At 41.7% G+C, this 21,853-nt stretch overlaps 2 protein-coding genes across 2 annotated transcripts in view; one reads left to right on the top strand and one right to left on the bottom strand.

The window, feature by feature from the left end:
- Positions 1 to 21,853, top strand: part of adpgk (ADP-dependent glucokinase) — a 270,498-nt gene that overhangs the window by 79,207 nt on the left and 169,438 nt on the right. The gene's annotated exons all lie outside the window — the stretch shown is intronic.
- On the bottom strand, positions 1,363 to 21,638 carry ireb2 (iron-responsive element binding protein 2). The gene is made up of 22 exons (XM_080438787.1): positions 21,601 to 21,638; positions 19,762 to 19,848; positions 18,448 to 18,613; positions 17,325 to 17,462; positions 16,314 to 16,589; positions 15,950 to 16,019; positions 14,675 to 14,858; positions 12,599 to 12,738; positions 11,419 to 11,590; positions 10,267 to 10,367; positions 9,871 to 9,987; positions 9,195 to 9,354; positions 8,720 to 8,855; positions 7,954 to 8,038; positions 7,614 to 7,770; positions 6,717 to 6,841; positions 6,234 to 6,338; positions 5,747 to 5,889; positions 5,357 to 5,504; positions 4,253 to 4,375; positions 3,566 to 3,751; positions 1,363 to 2,943 (listed from the first exon to the last, which is right to left on the bottom strand). Exons 1-22 carry the CDS (start codon positions 21,626 to 21,628, stop codon positions 2,833 to 2,835), a joined length of 2,958 nt encoding a protein of 985 aa, XP_080294913.1. The 5' UTR covers positions 21,629 to 21,638; the 3' UTR covers positions 1,363 to 2,832.

Below are 21,853 nucleotides of genomic sequence, written 5' to 3'. Positions count from 1 at the left end.
TCGAGGCTGCTCATGTTCAGGTGACCTACACACTTTCCAGATGATATATGCTACTGTGAGAAAAAGCACCAAGGAGACCAAGTTTTTTTTTTTACTTCCCCGTTCACCGGTCAGCACCAGGCATGTCAAAATGCATGTTTGTGTCTAATCTAAAAACAAAATCACCAGAGACTTCACACTGGTGAGAATCCTTAAGTTCAAAACAAATCCAATCATCAAAAGTGCTAATAAACAGTGACTCCAAACAGTGCAAGACCCAGTATACTCTCTTTCTCTCTCTCTTCAAACAGAGGTTGACGAATACAAGATCCGTTCTATTGCAAAGTGTTCCCTTGTCTCACAATTTTCAAATGCTTCCGTCATACACTCTGTGCAACGAAAGCGCAGAAAATGATTCGGTGGTAAAGCGGATGGGAGCAACCATGATCTGGTACCACCCACATTTAGAACAGACATGGGGAAATTCTCATTCTACTACTCTGCCACCAAAATGTGGAATGCTATGACACCATCCATTAAAAGGATGTGTATCACTGGTCTCTTTAAAAAATGGCCTGAAAAAAAAACATCTATCAGGAGACCACAAGGGGCTAGGTAGGCCTAAATGTTATGTTTGTACATACTGTTTGTATTTGTTGATGACATGTATTATTGTGTTAATATTTGTATGCCATGTTGATGAATTGAATACATAGGACCACAATGGAAACCCCTAGACTTTTTTGTGTTATCCTTTCAGCCTTAATGTCTTACAGTCTTATAGTGAAAAACTAAGATGCTAAATATAATTATCACAATGCTTTGACTTAGAACTGCTTTGAAATTAAATCAAATTGAGCCATATAACTATTACCAGTGTAGTCCTGCTGCAGTGGAACTCACTTGGCACCATCAATGAAGGCATTACTTGTAATTTTCTGGATATGAACCAGTTTGAAGACTTGAAGAGAGTGTTTCAGACGTCATGCTGGCTGTATTTGTGCAATGAAACCTAAATGTGTTTTTGTAACCTGTGAGGAGTCGAGGGCCTCTCTTGAAGCAGAAACATCTCAGGTTCAGTCTCATTCATGTGTTTATGTGTTCATTTATTAAGGTGCTTACACACAGCGGGTGGTGATGTTATGGCACTTTTCCATACAGTACCGACTCAACTCGAATCTACTCGCTTTACTTTGTTTTCCACTGCAGATAGGACTCCATCAATATAGTTGACCGTCACAGCAACGTCCAACCCTCTGCGCAGGAGGTTGCTTAACAATGCTGAAGATAAAGGTAACGCGATCACGAATGCTGTCTGTATTTCACATGTACAGTCCAACAGAAATAGCTTTTGGTAACATTTTAGGCAAGAAATAGGCTATGCAGTTGCTCAATATGGATTTATTTCACATCTCCAACGGCTAGTTTAGAAGTTTAACAGTATTTGGGAGCTTCCATGCAGTATGGGGGAGTCTGTCCATCGCTAGTGATGATTCTCTCTGACCAATCAGTAGTCTGCAGTGTTTTCATGTCACCTTTTGGCATCACCTCAGCCTGCGTGGAACCTCGACAGAGGCAATACCAAAAAAGTAGCTGGTACTTTTGCCTAATGGAAAACCAAAACAGGCAACTAGAGTCGAGCTGAATTACCATGCAGTAGAAAAGTGACATTAGTGATAGCTGGCATGCAGGGTTGGGCCCTGCGGTCACAGCAAGTGTTGATACATTAACATGTTTGGCTAATTCTGGATAATCCAACTTTGAACCTAATGTTGCTCCACATTCTCATTTATTTTAATGTCTTTGTAAAACAGTGAAGATCTGTCCCAAAATGTAGGGTTCTGGGATTTCAGTATAGTTACCTCCTCCATGGTTTTTACCAGTGTGGTTGCCATGACTAACCTACGGTAGGCAGCAAGCTAGAATAATTGAACAACCTTCAACTCAGGTGGCAGCGGCAAATAATCATGGCTGTACCAGTGAGCAGCAGCCACCCTCTCTCTCTCTCCTCGATGCTGCCATTGGATGTATGTTGAAAACACTGGAGGTGGTCCCCTGTGTGTAAGCACCATTTCAGTTTATTTGTCTTGTGTGGGCTTCAGTCTGGAGGTCATATCTGTCCTGTCAGAGCAAATCCTGCTATCTGGTTCTGGTCCAGCAACAGGGGTGTCCTGGTGGCGTAGTAGGCGTACCAGGTAGGCCCTAGTCTAATTTGAGTTTGTCTCAGGTCACGTCTTGACTCATCCCCCCTCTACCATCCTTGTCTTGTTTCTTTCCACTGTCCAGTCCCATAAAGCTAAAAAAAAACGTCTTTAGGATGCGGAGCGTCCAGGTCTAGTGGACAAACTAAATGCTCCTGTCTTTCGGACACTCAGCACCCTGAACTGCAACCTATGTATTCATTTTAACTTATTTTGGATAAGGTTGTCAGTTAAATGGTAGAAATGTAAATGTTAAATGCTTTAGGTTGGCAAAGTAGAAGTGGGCGTGTCTAAAGCAGAATTTCTCCCTCAGGTGGACGGAGACAGCCTCTGGACAAACTCTGCGTTCAGGCTGCTAGCAGTGACATCACCATGCTACAGCCCAGTGGCGAATTGTAGCTAGCCTGATTGCTAGCTGTGACATCAAAGTTCCAGCGACAGGGAGGACCCACAGCAGATGTGCGATGTCAGCCCAAAAACTAAGCTGTAAAAGGACGTGTCACTGGCTTTGTACTGGTTTCACACTGGGACACCTATTATTTTGAATTGGCCATGAAGTCAGGAAACCAATGTACAAATACTGTAGTTCCTCCACTGAATGTGTTCTTTGTGAACATCTCGTGCCACTGGTTGAGAAACTTTTTTTTCTTCTTCAGAGCATTGTCCGGGCAACGTATCTGAGGAGCCCTCCGTTGCGATAAAAGATGACATCCATCTCACTGTCCAGCAGAGTTGTGACACAGAAGGACTTCCCTAGACTTGTCTGGAAGAGAACAGAGCAGAAACTAACCTCAGCAGCTGAGATGCACCCTGGAAGATGGCTACCAGGTAACCATACAGTACCATCCCTATTCTGGGGGGCACATTCGCCGGAAATAGCAGATCTACAAGCTCACAAGGCATCGCGATCAGCTATTTTCGGCTATTTTCAGCTATTTTTTATAAATTTCAAAGAGATTTGGTGTAGAGGGGAAAAAAAGAGCAGGCCAAGTACAGAGCCAACTCAGGTCAAGTTTACTAAGTATAGAGGGTTTATGTGGTTAAAGTTAGGGACTATGAAAAGAGGGTAGGATATGCACAGCCCCACAGTTTCTTTAAACACGGCGCTGGACCCAAAAATAATCAAGCAAAGAAAAAGGGAATGTCCGCATACGATAGGATGCTCTCCTGTCTTTTTAAAAATTTTAACCAAAAGTGAACAACGTTTCACCCATGCAGGACTTAATCAAGTGAAACATTTAGTTAAAACATTTAAAAAAGACGGGAGAGCAGCCTATCGTGTGCGGACATTCCCCTTTTCTTCATTAAAGTTAGGGACTACTTCATTAACAAACAAAAACTAAATTTAAACATGAAAACATTCTAGATGAAATGTTTAGCCTCACCTTGACAGTGAGTTGTTGTTGCGGTGTCAGTTCTTCAGGAAGGGTGATGGAGAACTTCTCTTTCCCAGTCAGCTCCAGAGAATCTGCGTTTTGTCCCGGGAGGAACTGCAGTGGCATGATGCCCATTCCCACCAGCTGTCTCTTATGGAGCTTCTCAAAGCTCTCTGCGATGACTGCCCGCACACCCTATGGACCACACAACACAACCGCTTCAAACCTGATTGGTTTATCTTTTTTTTGTACTATTATTGCAGTATAACCCTGTACCTATGTAACTAACGGTTTATGTCTCTATCTGTATTTATTTCTTCCTAAGCACTGTGTATTTATTTATTTCTGAGCACACTGTGTGTGTGTGTGTGTGTGTGTGTGTGTGTGTGTGTGTGTGTGTGTGTGTGTGTGTGTGTGTGTGTGTGTGTGTGTGTGTGTGTGTGTGTGTGTGTGTGTATGCTTGTAGTGTAGGCAGGGATGCAAACACACAATGGGTTAATAAACAGCTAAGAAACACAAAAAAAACAACTGGTAACCATGTGACAAACACCCGTTATACTCTGAATGAACAGGAAATCCTTTTTTTTTGTATTCAGATCAATAGACAGATTGTAAGTAAATTACATTTTGTTTGTGTTTGTGTGTGTGCAGTTTGTGTATGTTTGTAATGTGTGAGCAATTTGTGTATGTTTGTACCAGTAGATACGGTCCTTTGGCCACCCAGTCCCTGGAGTTCCCAGAGCCGTAGTCTTTCCCCGCCAGGATGATGAGAGGAACTCCGTCCCTCTGGTAACGATCAGCAGCATCGAATACATCCAGCTGAACAGGAGATGACATCAGCATCAGTCTACAGCAGTGGTTCTCAAACCTTTTCATTTCAACGACCCCCATACCCCCCAAAGTGTACATGTGTACACTCTCAGAGTTACAGACCATGTAAGGGTCCATTTGGAACCCCCTCATAGGAACCCTGAGGGTCCCTGGATCCCACTTTGAGAACCACTGGTCTACAGGCTGAAACATACTCGCATGTATATGAATGCGAATGACAATGCCTGGCCAGCATAAACGTGCGTCCCTGGTAAACATACTCAACGTGCGCTGTTAAGCACCGGTGGAGCTAATAAACGCACATAGTTATATTTGAAACTACAGCCTACTATATTATGAAGAATGGAGCAGAATAGAACAAAAATCTAAGAAGACAGCTTCATTCTGTTGTTGCATGCTATGGAAACCCTACGCATGCTTGTGTTATGTTCTAATTTTTCAGGTGATACAGTCCAGAACGTAACGATGTGTGAAATCGATCTTGCGTAGCTTGGAGTGTCCGCGTACTTATGTAATACTCCAAAAACATTCAATCCTATCGTGTTTTCTTTTTCTCTCCATAGTAACTACTGGACATTGTATCTAGCTAGATAAGCTATCAACAGATCAATAAGGCTCTTTTTTTGTATCCAGGAAGAAGTTTGGAACATTCACTGTTATTGTTGTCAGTTTGAAACATCTAAATGATCTGCATTTCTATATCGCCTTAAATGTATCCAAAGATGTACAATGTGCGTTACATTCAGCCATTCACATACCGACGGTGAAGGCAACATACAAGGTGCCACCCTCATCGGAAAAGGTTAGGGGTTCAATGTCTTGCACAAGGACACTTTGACACAAAGCCAGAAGGAGTCAGGGATCGAAGCGGGATGGAATCACAGACGGCTGCGCTAGCTCCTAAGCCACTACCACCCACCAGTCAACGGTATAAGCATGTGTGATGATGATGTGTGCTGTGAGATTCACCGTCTGTCCTGATGGGATGTGTAGCGTCTTGGGACTTGGTTTTCCAATGAAGCGGTTCTGTAGTTTGATGCTGGCGAATGTTCCTCTAGTCATCACTGCATCGTTCCCTCTCCGAGCGCCGTACGAGTTAAACTCCCGGGGAGTCAGCCTGGTGACAGGTCAACAAAACTTATATTGCATGATTTGTATTTAGACACTGTGATATGTGTGGATACCAAAGGATCTATAGGAACATCTAAACTGAAATTAAGAATGGAATTAATCTTGCATTAATTCTGCATTTTACATCAATACATAGTCTATTTTCAACTAAAATTCTGGTGAAAACTACATTTACTATCTATAAAAACAGTACAGCAGAGTACAGAGTACAGCAGTGGACAAACTGACCGTTTGTTGATCAGGTACTTTGCAGCAGCACTGACTCGAGCGATGCTCCCAGCAGGAGAGATGTGATCTGTGGTCACCTTGTCTCCCAGGAACAGTAAGACATGAGCGTTCTCTATGGACACTGGAGACTGGACCTCCTTAGTCTGGGACAGAGACAGACACGAGACAAGGGGGACACTTAGAACACAAGCTTACTGGAATGAATGTGACAGTGATAACAGACAGGCAGGGAAATCCACCTAGATCAGTTTCTTCAGAGAAAACTAAAACGGGTAATACTGATAGATAAATGTAGCTTTTTCTACTGAACTAATTAAATCAGCTCTTCGTTTTATCAAGTCGTTTTCTTACAGTCCTGACTGTTTAAGTGCCTTCTATAGACAAATCCTGACTGTTTTAAGTGCCTTCTATAGACCATTATCCACAGTACAAATCTAACAGATGAAAATAAAATGAAAGGCTTTGTCAGTCAGCTCAGCAGGCCTACCAGTTTGCTGAAGAAAGAAGGATGACGGATGTAGGTGGACTTGTGGTCCCATGGGAAGGTCACCAAGTCGGAACTCTCCAGATTGTTCCAGAATGTGTTCCCTTTCTGGAAGACGCAAAAAACAAGGATTAGAACATCAATAACAAAAATGTTGCACCTCAGAGGAGCTGGACTGCTGCCCAGGATCCTCTAGAATGACCCCTTTGGCCATTCCAACATCAAGACTGAACACTGAAAGTGAAGGAGTCTTTGCCACCAGGGCTCCCAGGTGTTGCCTCAAACCTGCCTCAATATATTAGTTGTACAAATTAAGTGTTCTGTTTAAAATCTCTTCTTAATCCAATGCAATCAAAACACCATGAATCATAACACATGGTACTAAACTAAATGTTACAGACTTCTTGCACGGTAAACCCTTTGTGTTTATTTGGTTGAAGTCCTGAAGTCATGCAAGGAACAGAGAAGAATATCCAGTGAAATAACCTCCATCCTGGCACGAAGCTCCCTGAAGATGGAGGATATGACTTCCTGCTCCTCCACCTGCTGCACCTCCTCTCTGGACGGCCACACCTCCCGCAGGTACACCTCCTTCCCCTCTGACGTCACACCTGTGGACAGAAACACACCACACTGTTGAGCCCTATTTGCATCTTTTTATTTGGGCTTATTTAATTATATTAAATGTCCTCAAATACAGACTTAAAAAACATTGGTAACTGGTGGTCTAGGACACAGTTTCCAAAACAGTGGGTCGGAGTAAATATTTTTTTCCCCCCTTTTCTTTTACTACAAAATAAATATAGTTATTATTTCAAAAAGTAAGAAAAAAATCTAACATGTTCCGAAATTAAATATAAAGTTCAAACATTGAACTGCTATTTTCACTAGTTTGGGTCCCAGGGAGACAAATTTGTCTTTTGGGTCTTGGGCAAAAACATTTGAGAACCACTGGTCTAGGACTCTCCAAAATCGGGATCTGACCCAAACATCTGCCATCGCTCAGGCTCTAGATAGTTGTGATTCATTAAACACTGAAGCAGCTCAGCTTCCTGGTAAGTGGAGATTCTCTTATTGAAGACATGATACGTAAGACATGATACTTACATGATACGTAAGTATCATGAGATGATATAGAAACGGTTTCGTAGACATAGAACAAGCAATTTTATTCTACATAGCATGAGTACCCGTGCCATGAAGGCCGCCATATTCAGACCATGTGACCAGAAGTGCTAACTCGGTGTAGAAAATACAGTATAGTCCAAGAAACAGCTGTTTTAGAACCCAAGGACTAACCTACGGGGAAATCACTTAGTGCTCCTTTAAGTAGTTAAACTAAAGTCATGTGAAGTAAATGGTTTGAAGATTCTCCGTCCTTACCCAGGGGCTCCGTGTCGAAGTCGATGCCCATGGTGCCAGCAATGGCGTATGCCACCACCAGGGGGGGTGAAGCCAGGTAGTTGGCACGGACACACTCACACAGGCGGCCTTCAAAATGCCTGTTCCCAGACAACACCCCACAGGCCACAAGGTCCCCCTGGAACCAAGCCAACCAACCTGATTACTAGAAGAACTCAATCCAGACATACAGTATATGAATCCAGCTAAAAAAAACTTCTTGTTGGAGAACAATAACTCAAGGTGCTTTAATCAAGCAAACGGCAATAAGATATTAAGCAGACAGATTACAAAAGTATGAACTATAAATGTGTTTTCCCACCTGTTTGATAGCGTCTACAACGGCCTGTGGTAAAGGTGCTGTGTTTCCTACACAGGTGGCACAGCCATATCCAATCACCTCAAACCTACAGAAGTAAAACTGTTACTTCAGATGTTACTGGCAACATACTGTTAATAAAGGACAACGGCAATAGAGTACCGAAGTCCTGACGTCACTCGCTCATCCCCTGGGTCACGGAAGTATTTTCTCTATGGAAAATAACATTGGTCATCTTAGGTCGTCTCATATAAGAATTGTGGGTCCAAAAATAAACAAACGGCGATATTGTCGGGGAGGTGGCTCTGTATCGGTTACTATAGTCAGTCACTCATATTTGATACAGTCTGTTTCTGGTGAAAGTTTATTTAATTCGGCGACTGTAACATTAGCATTTTCTCAGTCAGTTGATGCTTCATATCCATCTGAGTCAAACCGCTGGGCTCATTTGTTTATTTTTGGACCACATTTCTTATACTGTATGGGATATTAAACACGTCTATGTGAATTCAGAATGGGGGGAAGAACGTGACCCAGGTAAGGATGCGTAAATTACGTCAGACTTCGGTGCTCTATGTAGTTCAGCAGGACTGTGTGTGTGTGTGTGTGTGTGTGTGTGTGTGTGTGTGTGTGTGTGTGTGTGTGTGTGTGTGTGTGTGTGTGTGTGTGTGTGTGTGTGTGTGTGTGTGTGTGTGTGTGTGTGTATGTGTGCGCGCACACACGCATGTGTGCTCGTGCGTGAGTGTGTACGTGCGTGCGTGTACCGTACCCTAGCTGGCTGAGATAAGGCAGTACTCCACTAGTGTTGAGGTAGTGAGTGACCATTCCGCTGCCTGGAGCCAGGCTAGTCCTTATGTAAGGCTTCACTGTAAGCCCCGCCTCCACCGCCTTCTTGGCCAACAGACCTGTCAATCAACACACCAGCCAATCAGGTTAGTACGGTAGGTGCAACTTGTTTTGAGAATGAGGAGACAGAGTAGTACCCCGTCTCTGAGAAATATAAGAACGGAAAGGGAAACAGGAAAAAAATCAGGATTTCATTTCAAATAGAAGAAAATACAAAGACCAACTAAGAAATCAACAATAACAACGATGCCTGTCACTGTGAATAGGTGAACTTGTGACCTCTATGTGCGAAACAGTAGACAGTAGCAGAAAATAAGTACATCTCTCTCTCACTTTTACACACAACACAAGCAAGCAAAAAAGTCATTCATTTTAGCAAAAGTGGACGAAGGTCTGACCTGCGGTCAGCATAACGGATGGGTTACAGTTGTTGGTGCAGCTTATGACGGCAGCGATGACCACAGAGCCATGGGCCAGCTGGTACTGCTGCCCACAGTGGACAAATGGAACCAGGGCATCCTGCTTCTCTCTGGAGACGTTGAACCCCTTCGAACTCACCTGGAGTAAACCACACATGCTTGTATTACTATACAGCAGGCCCGTCTCTCTCACTGTAACTATCTGAATAAATAATAATATTAACGTTTTATAATAATAAACAAAATCTTGTCAAATAACTTTTTTTTTAAAGGTTTTTGAACCACACACAAATTATGAAAGGAAAAAAAGCACATCATGCCTAATAACAAAACATGATACTCCTTTTGGCTTGTGTTAACCATATTTTCAGCACTGATCACCTACGGCATAAAAGCATTGGAAATCTGGCAATGGAACCCCTTCCAAACTTCAAACTGAGGTGTTGTTACTTTACTGTGTGTTTAAACCTTATATAGGTTGGGATATACCCGGTCTGCTCCTTTTTCCCCCTCAAGACTAAATCTCTTCAGCAAAACTAGTCGATGTACAAGCTCACAACGCGTTGCGACTCATTGTGCAGAACTATGCTATTTTCGCCAAATAAAATGTTCGCCCCCAGAATAGGGATGCTAGGGTTCAATGTGCTTAAATTACCTTCCCATCTAGACAGCTCTGGAAGTCTTCCTTCATGTTGCTGACAGCGACTCGGTCCTGGGGTCTCTTAGGTCCACTCACATGAGGCACAATGGAGCTCAGGTCGATGTCAATCACCTAGACAGTGGACACACAATACACTGGCCTGTCACTTGTTCTTTACGTGGACACAAATTCCTATGGATTGGATTCCTCTGTTGATTATCATCAGTTGTCCCTGCAGTAACCATTCTTAACCCCTTAAACCCAATAGCCTTCCCTCTACACCAAATCTCTTCGCCAAAGATAGAATGTCTACAAGCTCTGCGAAGGTTTTCCCCACAATATGGATGCTGGGGTTTAAGGGGTTAAATTTACACTCAGGATTTGACTGTGTACAGGGATCTATAGAGGTACCTCTGAGTAGGTGGGGTCTTCTGAGGAGTCCTCATAACTCCTGAACAGATTCACTGCCTTCAGGTAAGACTCCATTAATTCAAGTTTCTCCTGGTTAAAGTCTGCAAGGAACAGGAAAATATAATGGCATCATCTCAGAGAATTTTCAGCAAAGGCTGAATTTAGCCTTAACACATTGACCGCCGGGCCCGTAGTTCTACGGGCCGTTAAATCCAACGGTTAAGCGCCGATCCCGTAGCCTACGGGCTGTGGTGCTTTTTCCTTTTTTTTTTTTTTTTTCCAATTTTCTAGGGGGACCATTTTCAGTGTAACACCACCCGAAGTCAACCGGAAGTGCGATCCCGTTTTTTGTTTCCCGTCTGCCTCCATTCTAAGTCGTACACAAAAACCCCTGTAAACCTATGTAGTTTTTCATCCTCGCATTTCCCATGTTAACATAAACGGTCAGAACTCAAACATGGCGGCTCCGTTTGACACGTGGTTTGGACTGGTACACGCAGGGAGATGTCGCCGATGTAAACAGACCGTGTACGGCTCAATCTTAAGGATTTTAACAAGATCTATGGCGACGTGAAAAAAACTAAAAACAACAATAAAACGTTGGCACTGGTGAGTACATTATGAGATTAACCTCTGGCGGTCAATGTGTTAAACTGATGTCGCTGTTTTAGACAATGACAAATGATTCTACATCTAGTAAAATGGATCCATTCCTACAAAAGACTTTTGATAGACAATTAGACTGACCTAAGATATACATAGGATCACAGTGCAGTATAAATAACATATCTGCCCTGTTAAGCCATGTACATTCCAAAGTCACTTCAGTCTATGAAGAGCTTTGCCTTACATCAATCAAACACACTGCTAGAGCAGTTGACACAAAAAATAGTGACTTTGTTTCAAAGTCCTGTGTGTGTGATGTTACTGTATGTTTGTGTGTGTTTGTATAATATTATTTCAAGGTGTTGTTTTTGTCTTATTAGATAGTAGAAAATATTGAGCAGTAGATAGTCAGAAACAGGATTCATACAGGATGTGTCTGGTTTGCCAGTTGAACCCCACCCTGAAACGACTCTTTGTTTTGGCTGCCAGTATTGGTGTTATCAGACCTCTTTGCTTCTGTGTTTACAGTGCTTTGGTGTGGCCTACCTGTGTGTTTAAAGTGCTTTAATGTGACGTGGTCGATGGGGAAGAAACTGACGGTGGCGTTGTACTCTGGACACATGTTGGCGATGGTGGTACGGTCCGGAGCCGAGAGCTGGGAAACTCCAGGTCCAAAGAACTCCACAAACCTCCCTCCGATCGCAGCCTGACGTAGGTGCTGGGGAAGTTATTCAAACAGGAAGAGATCTTTTGTGGAAGCTACCATAGTTCCAAGACTCAGCGATCTGAAAGTTGTTGAGCTGTTAATGTGTTTCAGTTTCCCCCTTATCATTATGTTATTTACGGTACATACTGTAGTGGGAAGTGCAAATAGCGACAACGGTATAGCAAAAATAGCAAGACTAGTCTTCTGTCTAGAAAAGGATTTGTCTGTATATACATACAGAATGTATGTATGTACAGTATGTATGTCTGCCTGCTCAAAAGTACACTGCACAGCATATGCCGCTATGTCCATGACTTCAAGTAACAAAAGAAGTGCTTGATGAAGTGAAAGTGAAACTCATGAAGTGTGAAAGTTGAATCAAAATAAAAATTGTATGCATGTAAAACATACTTTTTTTCCAGTGAATCTCGACATCAACATTGTTCTTGTGAAGCACTTTTGTATTGAATTTGAAGCTTAACTATTTATAAATAAAACAAATTGGGGAGTGCCTGGTAGCTCAGCCAGTGCACTGAATATATGCACCTTTTTAGTCATGGACCCGAGTTTGAATCCGGCTCCTGTCATGTATCTTATTTCTTCCCATCTCTCTACCTCTTTCCTTTCTCATGACACTGTGCTGTCTGATAGAAATGCTAAAAAAAGGTACTAAAGAATATCTTAAAGAAATGTAAAAAGGAAAGAAAAAGATTGTCGTTTCCATTTGGCCAAAGGACATGCCGATGGAACCACACTAATCAATATTATGCACACATGCAGCCAGCCTGTAGTGTTCACCATTGAATACCACATAGTGATTTGTGCAGCTTCGTTCACAAACTGCACAAATAATAACTTACTATCAATAGCTAAAGATTAGATAGGGAGGCCACGTGTTTATTAGAATGATTCATTTCAATGAGTCCTGACTTAATTGTTGGAGAATCACTACTTTAGGAATAATTAAGTTCTGAACATGTAGAATAAATATAAATCAGTAAAAGAGCAGGGTGCTATTACCTTGGTGATGCCCAGGACTATGTCTATGGAGGTGGTGAGAGGGCCAATGGAGCCAGAGAGCTTACAGCCCACCACCTGGGGCAGGGTCAGAGAGATGGGCTGTCCAAGCATCACTGCCTCGGACTCGATACCACCAACACCTGAATCAGGGCAGTTAACAGAAAACACATGAGGATAAATTAAAACAGACCTGATGATACATAAAACGTAGACCCGGGTACCACACAAGTCATGTAATGCCGTGTTCCTATGGATTCAGGCAGATGGTAGACAGCAGACATTCTTGGCGGCAAAACAAATGTAATAGTAGGACAGCAAAATGAAACGTGTGATAGAGATGTTTTACTGTTTACAAAGAATGGAATAAAATATTTTACATAAAATGTATTTGTGTCTATTTTTATGTAATCATTCTAGTAATGCATGTTGCTATAAAATGCAGCTTTCTCTTGTGTCGACCGGATAGCTGAATGTCGACCGGATAGCTGAATGACTCTAATGTGTAACAGTGAGTCCCCGGCCGGCCATACCATTTGCTGTATGTCACTCCCCTGCTCTCTCTCTGTGATTTCTCTCTCTGCACAGGTCTGTCAAGAAAGTCTCCAAAGCTCCAAAACAACTTAGATTTTAATATTCTACTGCAATATTTAAACAAAATTACACTTTGGTAGTGTTGTTTTTGCCATGATGTAGTAAGTCCAAATATTGACAAGATATCATTCTTCAATAGTTCCTCCACTAATAAATAATTGATAATCCAATCCAGTCTCTCCATTGACTTCCATTGCACGGTGAAACAGGTCTCAAAGTCACAATTTTGGCACACAAAAAATGCAAACAAGGTGGAATCTGCAACAAAACCTGACAGCATTTTGTAGGTAATATCATCGTTTCTGACACAAAATCACAAACACAGTGATTCGGACCTGGATCTTCTTCCTAATTCAAATAGTAAAATCAGTTTTACTCTTTAAAAGAATACTGTGTTGTATGTCTGACTTTAAACCTGTTTCGCCGTACAATGGGGAGGGTATTTTGGACTATCAATTTAGAATCAACAGAGAAACTATTTAAGATATTTCGTCAATAAATGGAGTTACACCACGGCAAGATAACTACACAACAAAAAACTCCACCAAAGGGTATTTTGCTAATGTTAAACGTCCACCAAATGTAAAATCCCTACAAAATGTAAGGTCATTTCCAACATGATAGTGAAAGGAGAACTGCACATGGTGTATCCCTTGTTGATGTTTGTCTGAAAAATAGACAAAACAAAAAGCGCAGGGGAGCGCAGGGAGCTACTTAACATCTGGTTGGAAATTCCATTGCGAAGGACGGCATTTATGAAAACATTTAAACTTTGGACGACATTTCGACAGATATTTTCTGCCGGGCTGACCTAATTTTATCATCCTGCTCCTCTCTACTAAAATGATATCTGGTTTGCCATCTACCGTCTGCCTGAATGCAAATCACATTTAGACACATTTCACGTTAGACACAAGTCAGGCCAGATTCCGCAGCTTGGACTCCCCCCTGATCAGGCACGCAGGCCAGTAGTTTGACACTCTCGCATTAGACACAAGTCCTGTTTGATACAAGGCATTTGAGTAGTAAAAACTAATATGAAACATGCGCTGAAATAGAACAATGGTTCTCAACCTTTTCAGTCCGCGACTCGCCCACCTTGACAAGCACTTGGAATTGTAGGAGTTGAGGCATTACATTTAGTTTGACTCAGTTCCACAGATAAATACGGGTATTGTGAAAATCGCTGATCTACAAATTCACAACGCCTCGCAATGCGATGCGTTGTGAGCTTGTAGATTTTTTGCCCCTTTCTTCTAAAAAATTACAAATTTGGCTAATGTTTGACAGTATAGTTTATTGATTACTTTTCCCACTTACTTTTTTTTCATTTAATCTTTCTTTTGGTATTAAAAATGTCTTAAAAGTCCTTCAATTGTCAATTTACTGTCATCTGGGGACCCCCCCCCCTCCAAATTCATGTGGCCCGACCCACAGGTTGAGAACCACTGAAATATTTTTTTTAAAAATGGGAATAACTTTTACCCCATCCCAGGATTCCCAGTCCGTTGATCATGGTGGTGTGAGAGTCTGTTCCCAACACGCTGTCTGGGTACACCAGTCCATCGCTCTCCTGCACCACCCGGGACAGATATTCTAGGTTCACCTGGTGGACGGCACCCACATCTGGAGGAACAACGTTAACGTTCTGGAACGCTCTGGAACACCACTAGGAGGGTAGAGGCAGAGAGATGACCATCAATCAGCATGACTTCTGACACATTTAGCTGCTTCTCCCTCCCTGAGTGACTGAACACAATGACAGTGGTTGAGCAGTGTTCCAATACGTTTTCATTACCAAAGTTCAATAGTTTTCTATGACCAAGATTGATATTTGACCGGATTTGCACATTTTATAGATGGATGAGAGGGAGTTATGAAAGCTGTGTTGTGCAAACCCATCCAACTGGGATTCAGGCAAATATTTAAATTACAAATATTCTACAGCTTCACTTAACAGAATTAATATTTCCTTGTTTGGAAAGTCAGTAGAAGCCACCATGCACAATGATGGCCAAACATGGGTAAGTGCTCATTTAAGAAGTCATGGTTGTTTGATTTTCATTCGTAATCAATCTTTTCTACAGGGACTGTTTTCAGCTAGACTTTTCAAATCAATTTGAATTGTTTACTGTAAATACAACAATAACAAAACTTTTACAAACTAACCGGACAATGATAGTGTGTTGGATTTACCTATCTCAAGCAAGTTTCAAGTCTGCAAATACATTTTCATACTGTACTGAAATTAACTGATGCTACCGTATATACATGGATGAGATGGAGTCATCGGCTTCCTCAAAATCCAAGCTTTAAAAAATTATCGGTAGTAATGTCAGTAGCCCACTGCGGTCCAGGCGCATACCACATCGGCTAGTAATCCAGTATTACAGTGTGTCACGGGTTCGACCCCCCCCCCCCCCCCCCATCTCTCTCCCCGTTTCCTGTCAGCCTACTTTCCTCTCAAATAAAGGCAGAAAAAGCCCCAATTTTTTTTTTTGGGGACAATAGCTAATATTTGGGGACAATAGCTAATAGCTAAAACATAAATGCAAGACCACCGGTATGGTCCTTTAACACCAGCCAGCTAACTGGTAGTTTTGGATGTTTTCTCTTCCCAAACGGCCACATTCAGACCATTTTTACAAATCTGGTCTGAAGTTTTACAAATCCTTCTAAAGAGAGTTCCATTTTAAAATGCATCAGCCACTGTGGCTGCTGGATAAAAAACAATATCCACATGCTTGCAAGTGGTCCAACCTTGAAGAACTGAAGCCTCTCCTTGTTCCTTGTCAGTTCCATTTCCTGGTTCTTCAGGGCTGTTTCTGGTCTGCAGATAAAAAAATATAGACATATTTAAACATGAAATAAAAAGTTCGGAAATGTATGTTTATAGATTATGTCTCTATTGTAACAATGCTTCATGGAAATACATTTTAAGTCCGTTTATTTCCATTTTAATTGTCACATTTGTGGAATGAGCAGCACAGCAGAGTATGTGGGTTGCGGCCATGAACCGGCCAAACACAGCTGTCATTCATTGGCTCAATCTGAATGAATAGGTTACATTTCCTGCATTGCAAACCATGTGACAAATCACACTGTAGCCAGTGAGCAAACTTACTCAGAGACGGGCTTCAGGTGAAAGGGGCAGAGGAGGGGTGTGTTTTCTATTTGCTGGACAGTGGTCGACGTTCGTCCAGAGGTGGAGATCGCTGGGGCTTCACTGCAACCAGATTTACTACAGGGCCCCCTCTGGCCTCCCCCACACTGCTGCGCTGCTCCTCTAGGGGTAAGGGGAGGTCTAGAAGGAGGCATGGAGCGGGGGGCAGGAGGTCCATGGCTGGGATTAGGGTTCTGGCCCTCTCCTCCTCCTGGATTGGGAGCATTCTGTATGGCACTGAGGAGAAGATGAGAGGAGGTCAATTCAAATAAATTCACCTACTGACATGGAGGTCGACAGTACCTGTAAAAATATTGTGCTGAACTTAAATTGATCAAATTCATTTTGAATAATCAAATCATAGAAATATGAAAGTATAGACCGGACATTTCCATTCATAGCATCACTGTGCTTCCGTGTCAAAATACGGAAGAGGAAATAATCAATCCATGGGAACCTCCATGGCGCTTTTGTTCGACATGGAATGGTTCTGCACGCCATTCAGGTGAATGTATCCATAGCAATATGAGTCATTGGGTCCCCCAGCAAAGTAAGTGGCCGTAAACACCAAAGTAGGGTGCTTTTAAAAAAAAATAGAAGGCGAAAATCTGCATTACAATGCGATATGAGATTGTAGTTCAGCTATTGTCCCAAAATATTTGCCCCAGAATAAGGATGCTAGGGTTCGAGTGGTTAAATTACTATTTAACCCATAACATCTCAACTGTATTTCGCCAGAGCTTTCAGTGTAAAAGATTCTCCAAGAAAGACTTTAATGGCTGTCGACTGTAGTAGTATAAAAAACAATTTAGTGATTTGAGACATTTAAGTTGCAGGTAGTGGTACTCAGTGATTACATTTTGTTTAAAAATGTTATCATCATACTGAGCTGTGTTTTTTTAAGGTAATGCTCTAGCACCTAGTCATTAGACGCACACACACACACTAGTATATAGAGTTTAGAAACCTTACCATTTGCTGAAGTCTATCTGTAGTGAGTGGTCCACTATGAGATCGGTGGGACACACAGGGTTCACCAGGCCAGGGTCCACACCGAGTTTTGCTATTGCATCTCTCATGGCTGCTAGGTCCACCATGGCAGGTATACCCCTGACAGAGAGAGAAACAGAAGCATGTGTCAAGCAGGTCGCAAGGTTGAATCCCCAGACTGACTAAGTGGATCTTGTGTCTTTTTCTCACTGAAGAAAAATGTATCGTATCAACGAGCCTTGATGTGAAGCTAGAGAGCTAACTTTCATCAACTTCTGAATTTTGCTGGGTTGTCATTGGGAGGGTCTCAAATCTAACCTAACATGTGTATCCCCACAGACAGGAGTCCTATTTCTCTTTTTACACGTAAAGCCCAAGGTTTTATCAAGCTATTGATATCATTATGATGCATAAACATCTCTTTAAGTCTGAGAACTTAAACTGTGTTTAGGAGTTGTACCTGTTTTCATGCATGCATGATGTAGTGATAGACTGGTGACGACACTTGAGCCAAAGAAGGCTCGCAAGAGATAGAACTTATGCACTGCCATGTCAAATCAATTTAGATGGAAAATGTGTTATTTTAATAAGCACAAAATAGATTTGACAGTAAAACACAAAACAAGCTGCAAAAATAAGAGCAGACTTTGCATCTACCCCTGTTCTTCCCCTTTAGTGGACAATGATTTCAACAGTTTTTTACCGCAGTTCCCTATCATGGTTGCCTTCAATATCTTTTATTATATTTTAATCAGATTTATCTGGTGACTTCAAACTATGGGGTGCATATTTCAAACAGGTTAGCAAGAGCATGCTCCACAGTAAAGCTGCACGATTAAGGCAAAACCTTTAATCACGATTATTTGGGGCCATATTGAGATCACGATTATATAAACAATTATTCAATAAAAATTTCAATATTTTTTAACAAACTAAATCTGGGTCACAGTTTCGGTAACATTTCTGTACAGTTGTCTCCAGAGACCCAGACACAGTAAGATGTGGAGAGCCGTGATTGAAATCGAAATTAAATTAATCGTTTAATCTAAATTAGTCTTAACCAATGCACCATCGACAGACATCAAACTACAGACATCAAACTCACGTGAAGTCCTGAAGGAGGACACGAGCTGGAAGGAAGGGAACTTCTGCCACATTCTGCTGCTTCTGCCAGTCCAGGATGTTCTGGACATCGTCCTGTCTCACATAGAAGCCGTCACACTTACGGATGGACGCCTCCAACAGGACACGGATGGACAGAGGTAGCTCCTCTGAACAGGGTGAATAAAAACACATACAACATGGGGAGGAGAAGGTCATTTTCTAAAACAACGATTCAGAAAATACCACATTAATACAACATCACACTAGAACAGAACAAAACCGAAGCCCTCATGCCGATTGCATGCAGGCAATATTATCAACAAGGTTCTGGGTTTGATTCCCAGGCACCGCCAACTCAGTGTATGAGTAGCACGTGTTGGGTAACTAAAATGTGTAAGTAAGTACTGGGAGCTGATGGTAGGTGTTGCACTCCACCTCAGCAATACATTTCCCAGGGGTCTAGCACATTGAAAAAGAGATTCTCTTGTTCTCGGCTGATGCCGATATTAAGCCACTCTAACCTACTTACATGTAAAGCCTTTTTTCTGAGCACTTTACAATGTATGCATTCCATTCACGGTTGGTAGCGGAGACAGCCAAGCAAGGCACCAAGCTGCTGGTTGGGAGCAGTCAGCCGTTCAATGTCCTGCTCAAGTACACTTTGACATGATGCCAGGAGAAGCTATGATTCCCAGACAACCGCTCTTCCTCCTAAGCCTCTGCCGACCAATAAATTCTTCAAGACACAAGGGAAATTCTCATTCATACCAAGTGCGATGAAGCTGCCTAACTGTAACCAACAGTGTTTCCACCTCATGGCTTAGTACTGATGCTGTATGGGTGATTTTCTACACAATGCATGGTTCAGTTAATATTTCTTTTCTGCTGCAAGACAGTTTTCTGTTTTGGGACAATAAAGCCTTCAACTACCCACACAGTTCACTCATTTGGGTGAAGCTTTAACCTTCACACAATGTTTTCTTTACTGGGTCTGAATCAGACTGATTTGATACATTAAGTTGCGGCTCAATGGAGAGTCTGTGCATATTATTTGGCCAGAGCTTGATGTGGCGGCAGTAAATACATTTTGTGGAGCTTTCTGAACCAACCAAAAGACAATGCCATGTAATAAATTGTTTTGGTAGAACATTCTTTTAAGAGAAACCCTGCATCAACAAAGGAACTTTCAATGAATGAACCATAAACAGTTATTAGCCTAAGAACACAGAAGTTTTTGTCTTGCACCATTGCAAATAAAAGCTACTCTCAAAAAGGTTCAGAGGCTGGGGATGCTGGGAGATGTTTGTTGACTCACTGTATCTGGGATCGTTGAGCTTCTGTGGGTTGAAGAATTTAAGACTGCCATCATCGAGTGTGTCAATGAGGTGGCTGTATGGGTGCTCTACATGGGAAGGAAAAAGTATTAAAACAAAGCTCTAATGACCACAGTCTTATAAAAATCAAAGTACTACAGTGACTGTATAAGTGGCGGAACTGAGAACTTCATGTCCTGTCCTGCTAAAAAGATTGTGGGTGGATAATACATTGTTTAGTAGAAATTATGTTGGTATGAACCCAAAACAGTAATCAAAAGATTCAAAACCATAAAAATAGAGTCACTGCCCTCTGTCTTTAGACACTGTATGGACTATTGTTGCTCACATGTTGTTCAGACGTAGGGCTGTACCAGTGGCAGTGATGATTATCCTGATTATTTTTGCTAAGTACGGTCATCACAATTACTAATTTCGAAACTCTTGGGTTGGTTTCTCTGACACAGAAACTAATCGGGGGTAGACTTAATCTGTGCCTGGTAAACCGGTCATCAGTACTGACTCTGGGATACTCTCATCTCAATGGTCAAACTACATTATTAAGAATATTCCAGATTAAGTGGGATTTTGGCATTGGTGGCAAGTAAATGAATAGCCTAGTAAAGAAATGTGTAAATAATGTGCGCAACTGTGTGAGTGCGAAGAAGAAATTGAATTAAAAAGAGCATCAGTTGACTTAGCTTGAATTATATCAGTAATTAAGCCTCATCCAGGGAAGGGGAATATATGGTAAGCCTAAAGTTGTGTGTCAAGTCATCAGGTGTAGCGTTTAGTAGTAGGTTAAAACAAAACCAGTACAGTATGTATAGCTGCTATAACACATGATTATCTGCTCATATGATATAATAAATCATACAGATTAGAACATGGTTGCAATCAATTCATATCAAGTTAAAGTAGGGAGGTATTTGCTAAACTACAACAGCTGAGTTACTGAACACGACTCTTATCTTGTAAACCCACATTAGCTGGTGTCCTAGCTCATGAGCTCTGATCCAAATGTCTTGGCTAGATAAACAAAGTCAGCCTAACGGAAGATGGAATGCAAGTAATTTTGTGGACGTTGTTCATATACTATTACTAACAACACAACAGGACAACAGCCAGCGTAGGTTTGTCAACAGGACAGACATCATTTAGCTTAGAGATGAAGGTGAGCTGAGCTTTATGGGTCATTCACACCGAGCACTTTAACTATAACTGTAGAAAATATAGTTTTATCAAGTCAAGTGGATGGCAGAGTTCACAGTTACACTGACTATAAAAGAAAATACAATGGTGAACGATATTATCTTTATAGCTCAGGGTGAATGGCACTTAAGCCCAGTTAAAAAATGTCGTTATGAAGCTGCTATAGCCAGTAAAACATTGCCTCATAAACTCTCCCTGACGTCATGCAGAGAGGCAAAAATGAGGCTATTAAACCCAAATATTGTCTCCTGAAAGTAACATTGTTTTGCATTTAGTGCTAAGCTAATTATCTTGTCATTACTCCAGACTTCCATGGGTCCTCCCCTGTTGATAAACAGGGAAACATGGAAGGTCATTTTGTACACATTACAAATATGCATGAGAAGCCCCTCAGATTTTAGATAGAAGAGGCACAATTTGGCCACAATTGGTAAATGTCGTAGGCTAGCCACTGTTAGCTAACTAGCTACTTGAATGCCTGACAGACTAGACAATTTGAGTTTAACCCAAATGATAACAAGCAACAGTCAGCCTATTTTCAGGCGAAGAATTTGGTCCTTAAATGGAATCCCGATGTAATGCGGCGGTGAGTCGATAGGTAATGTTAATAACGACATGTTTTATTTTACCTTGCAGTGAGGAAGTGAACGCCATCATGACTTCTGAAATCAACACGACTCCTTTCCATCAGGTACCGTACACTGTAGAGCAGACCCCATTGTCTGGGAGGTCCGCCATGGCTGTGATTGGCTAACTGGTTGTCACGGAGATAGAGGTAGCCTGTTGTAATCATAGAGTTAAAGGTTGTAAGATGATGATGATGATGATGATGATGATGATTATTTTATTATTAATATTTGTCCTTGTTTTTTTATGCAGCAT

The sequence above is a fragment of the Gymnoscopelus braueri genome (genome assembly GCF_963280865.1).
Source record: "Gymnoscopelus braueri genome assembly, chromosome: 9".
NCBI lineage: Eukaryota > Metazoa > Chordata > Actinopteri > Myctophiformes > Myctophidae > Gymnoscopelus > Gymnoscopelus braueri.
This window is presented reverse-complemented; position numbering and strand designations above follow the sequence as displayed.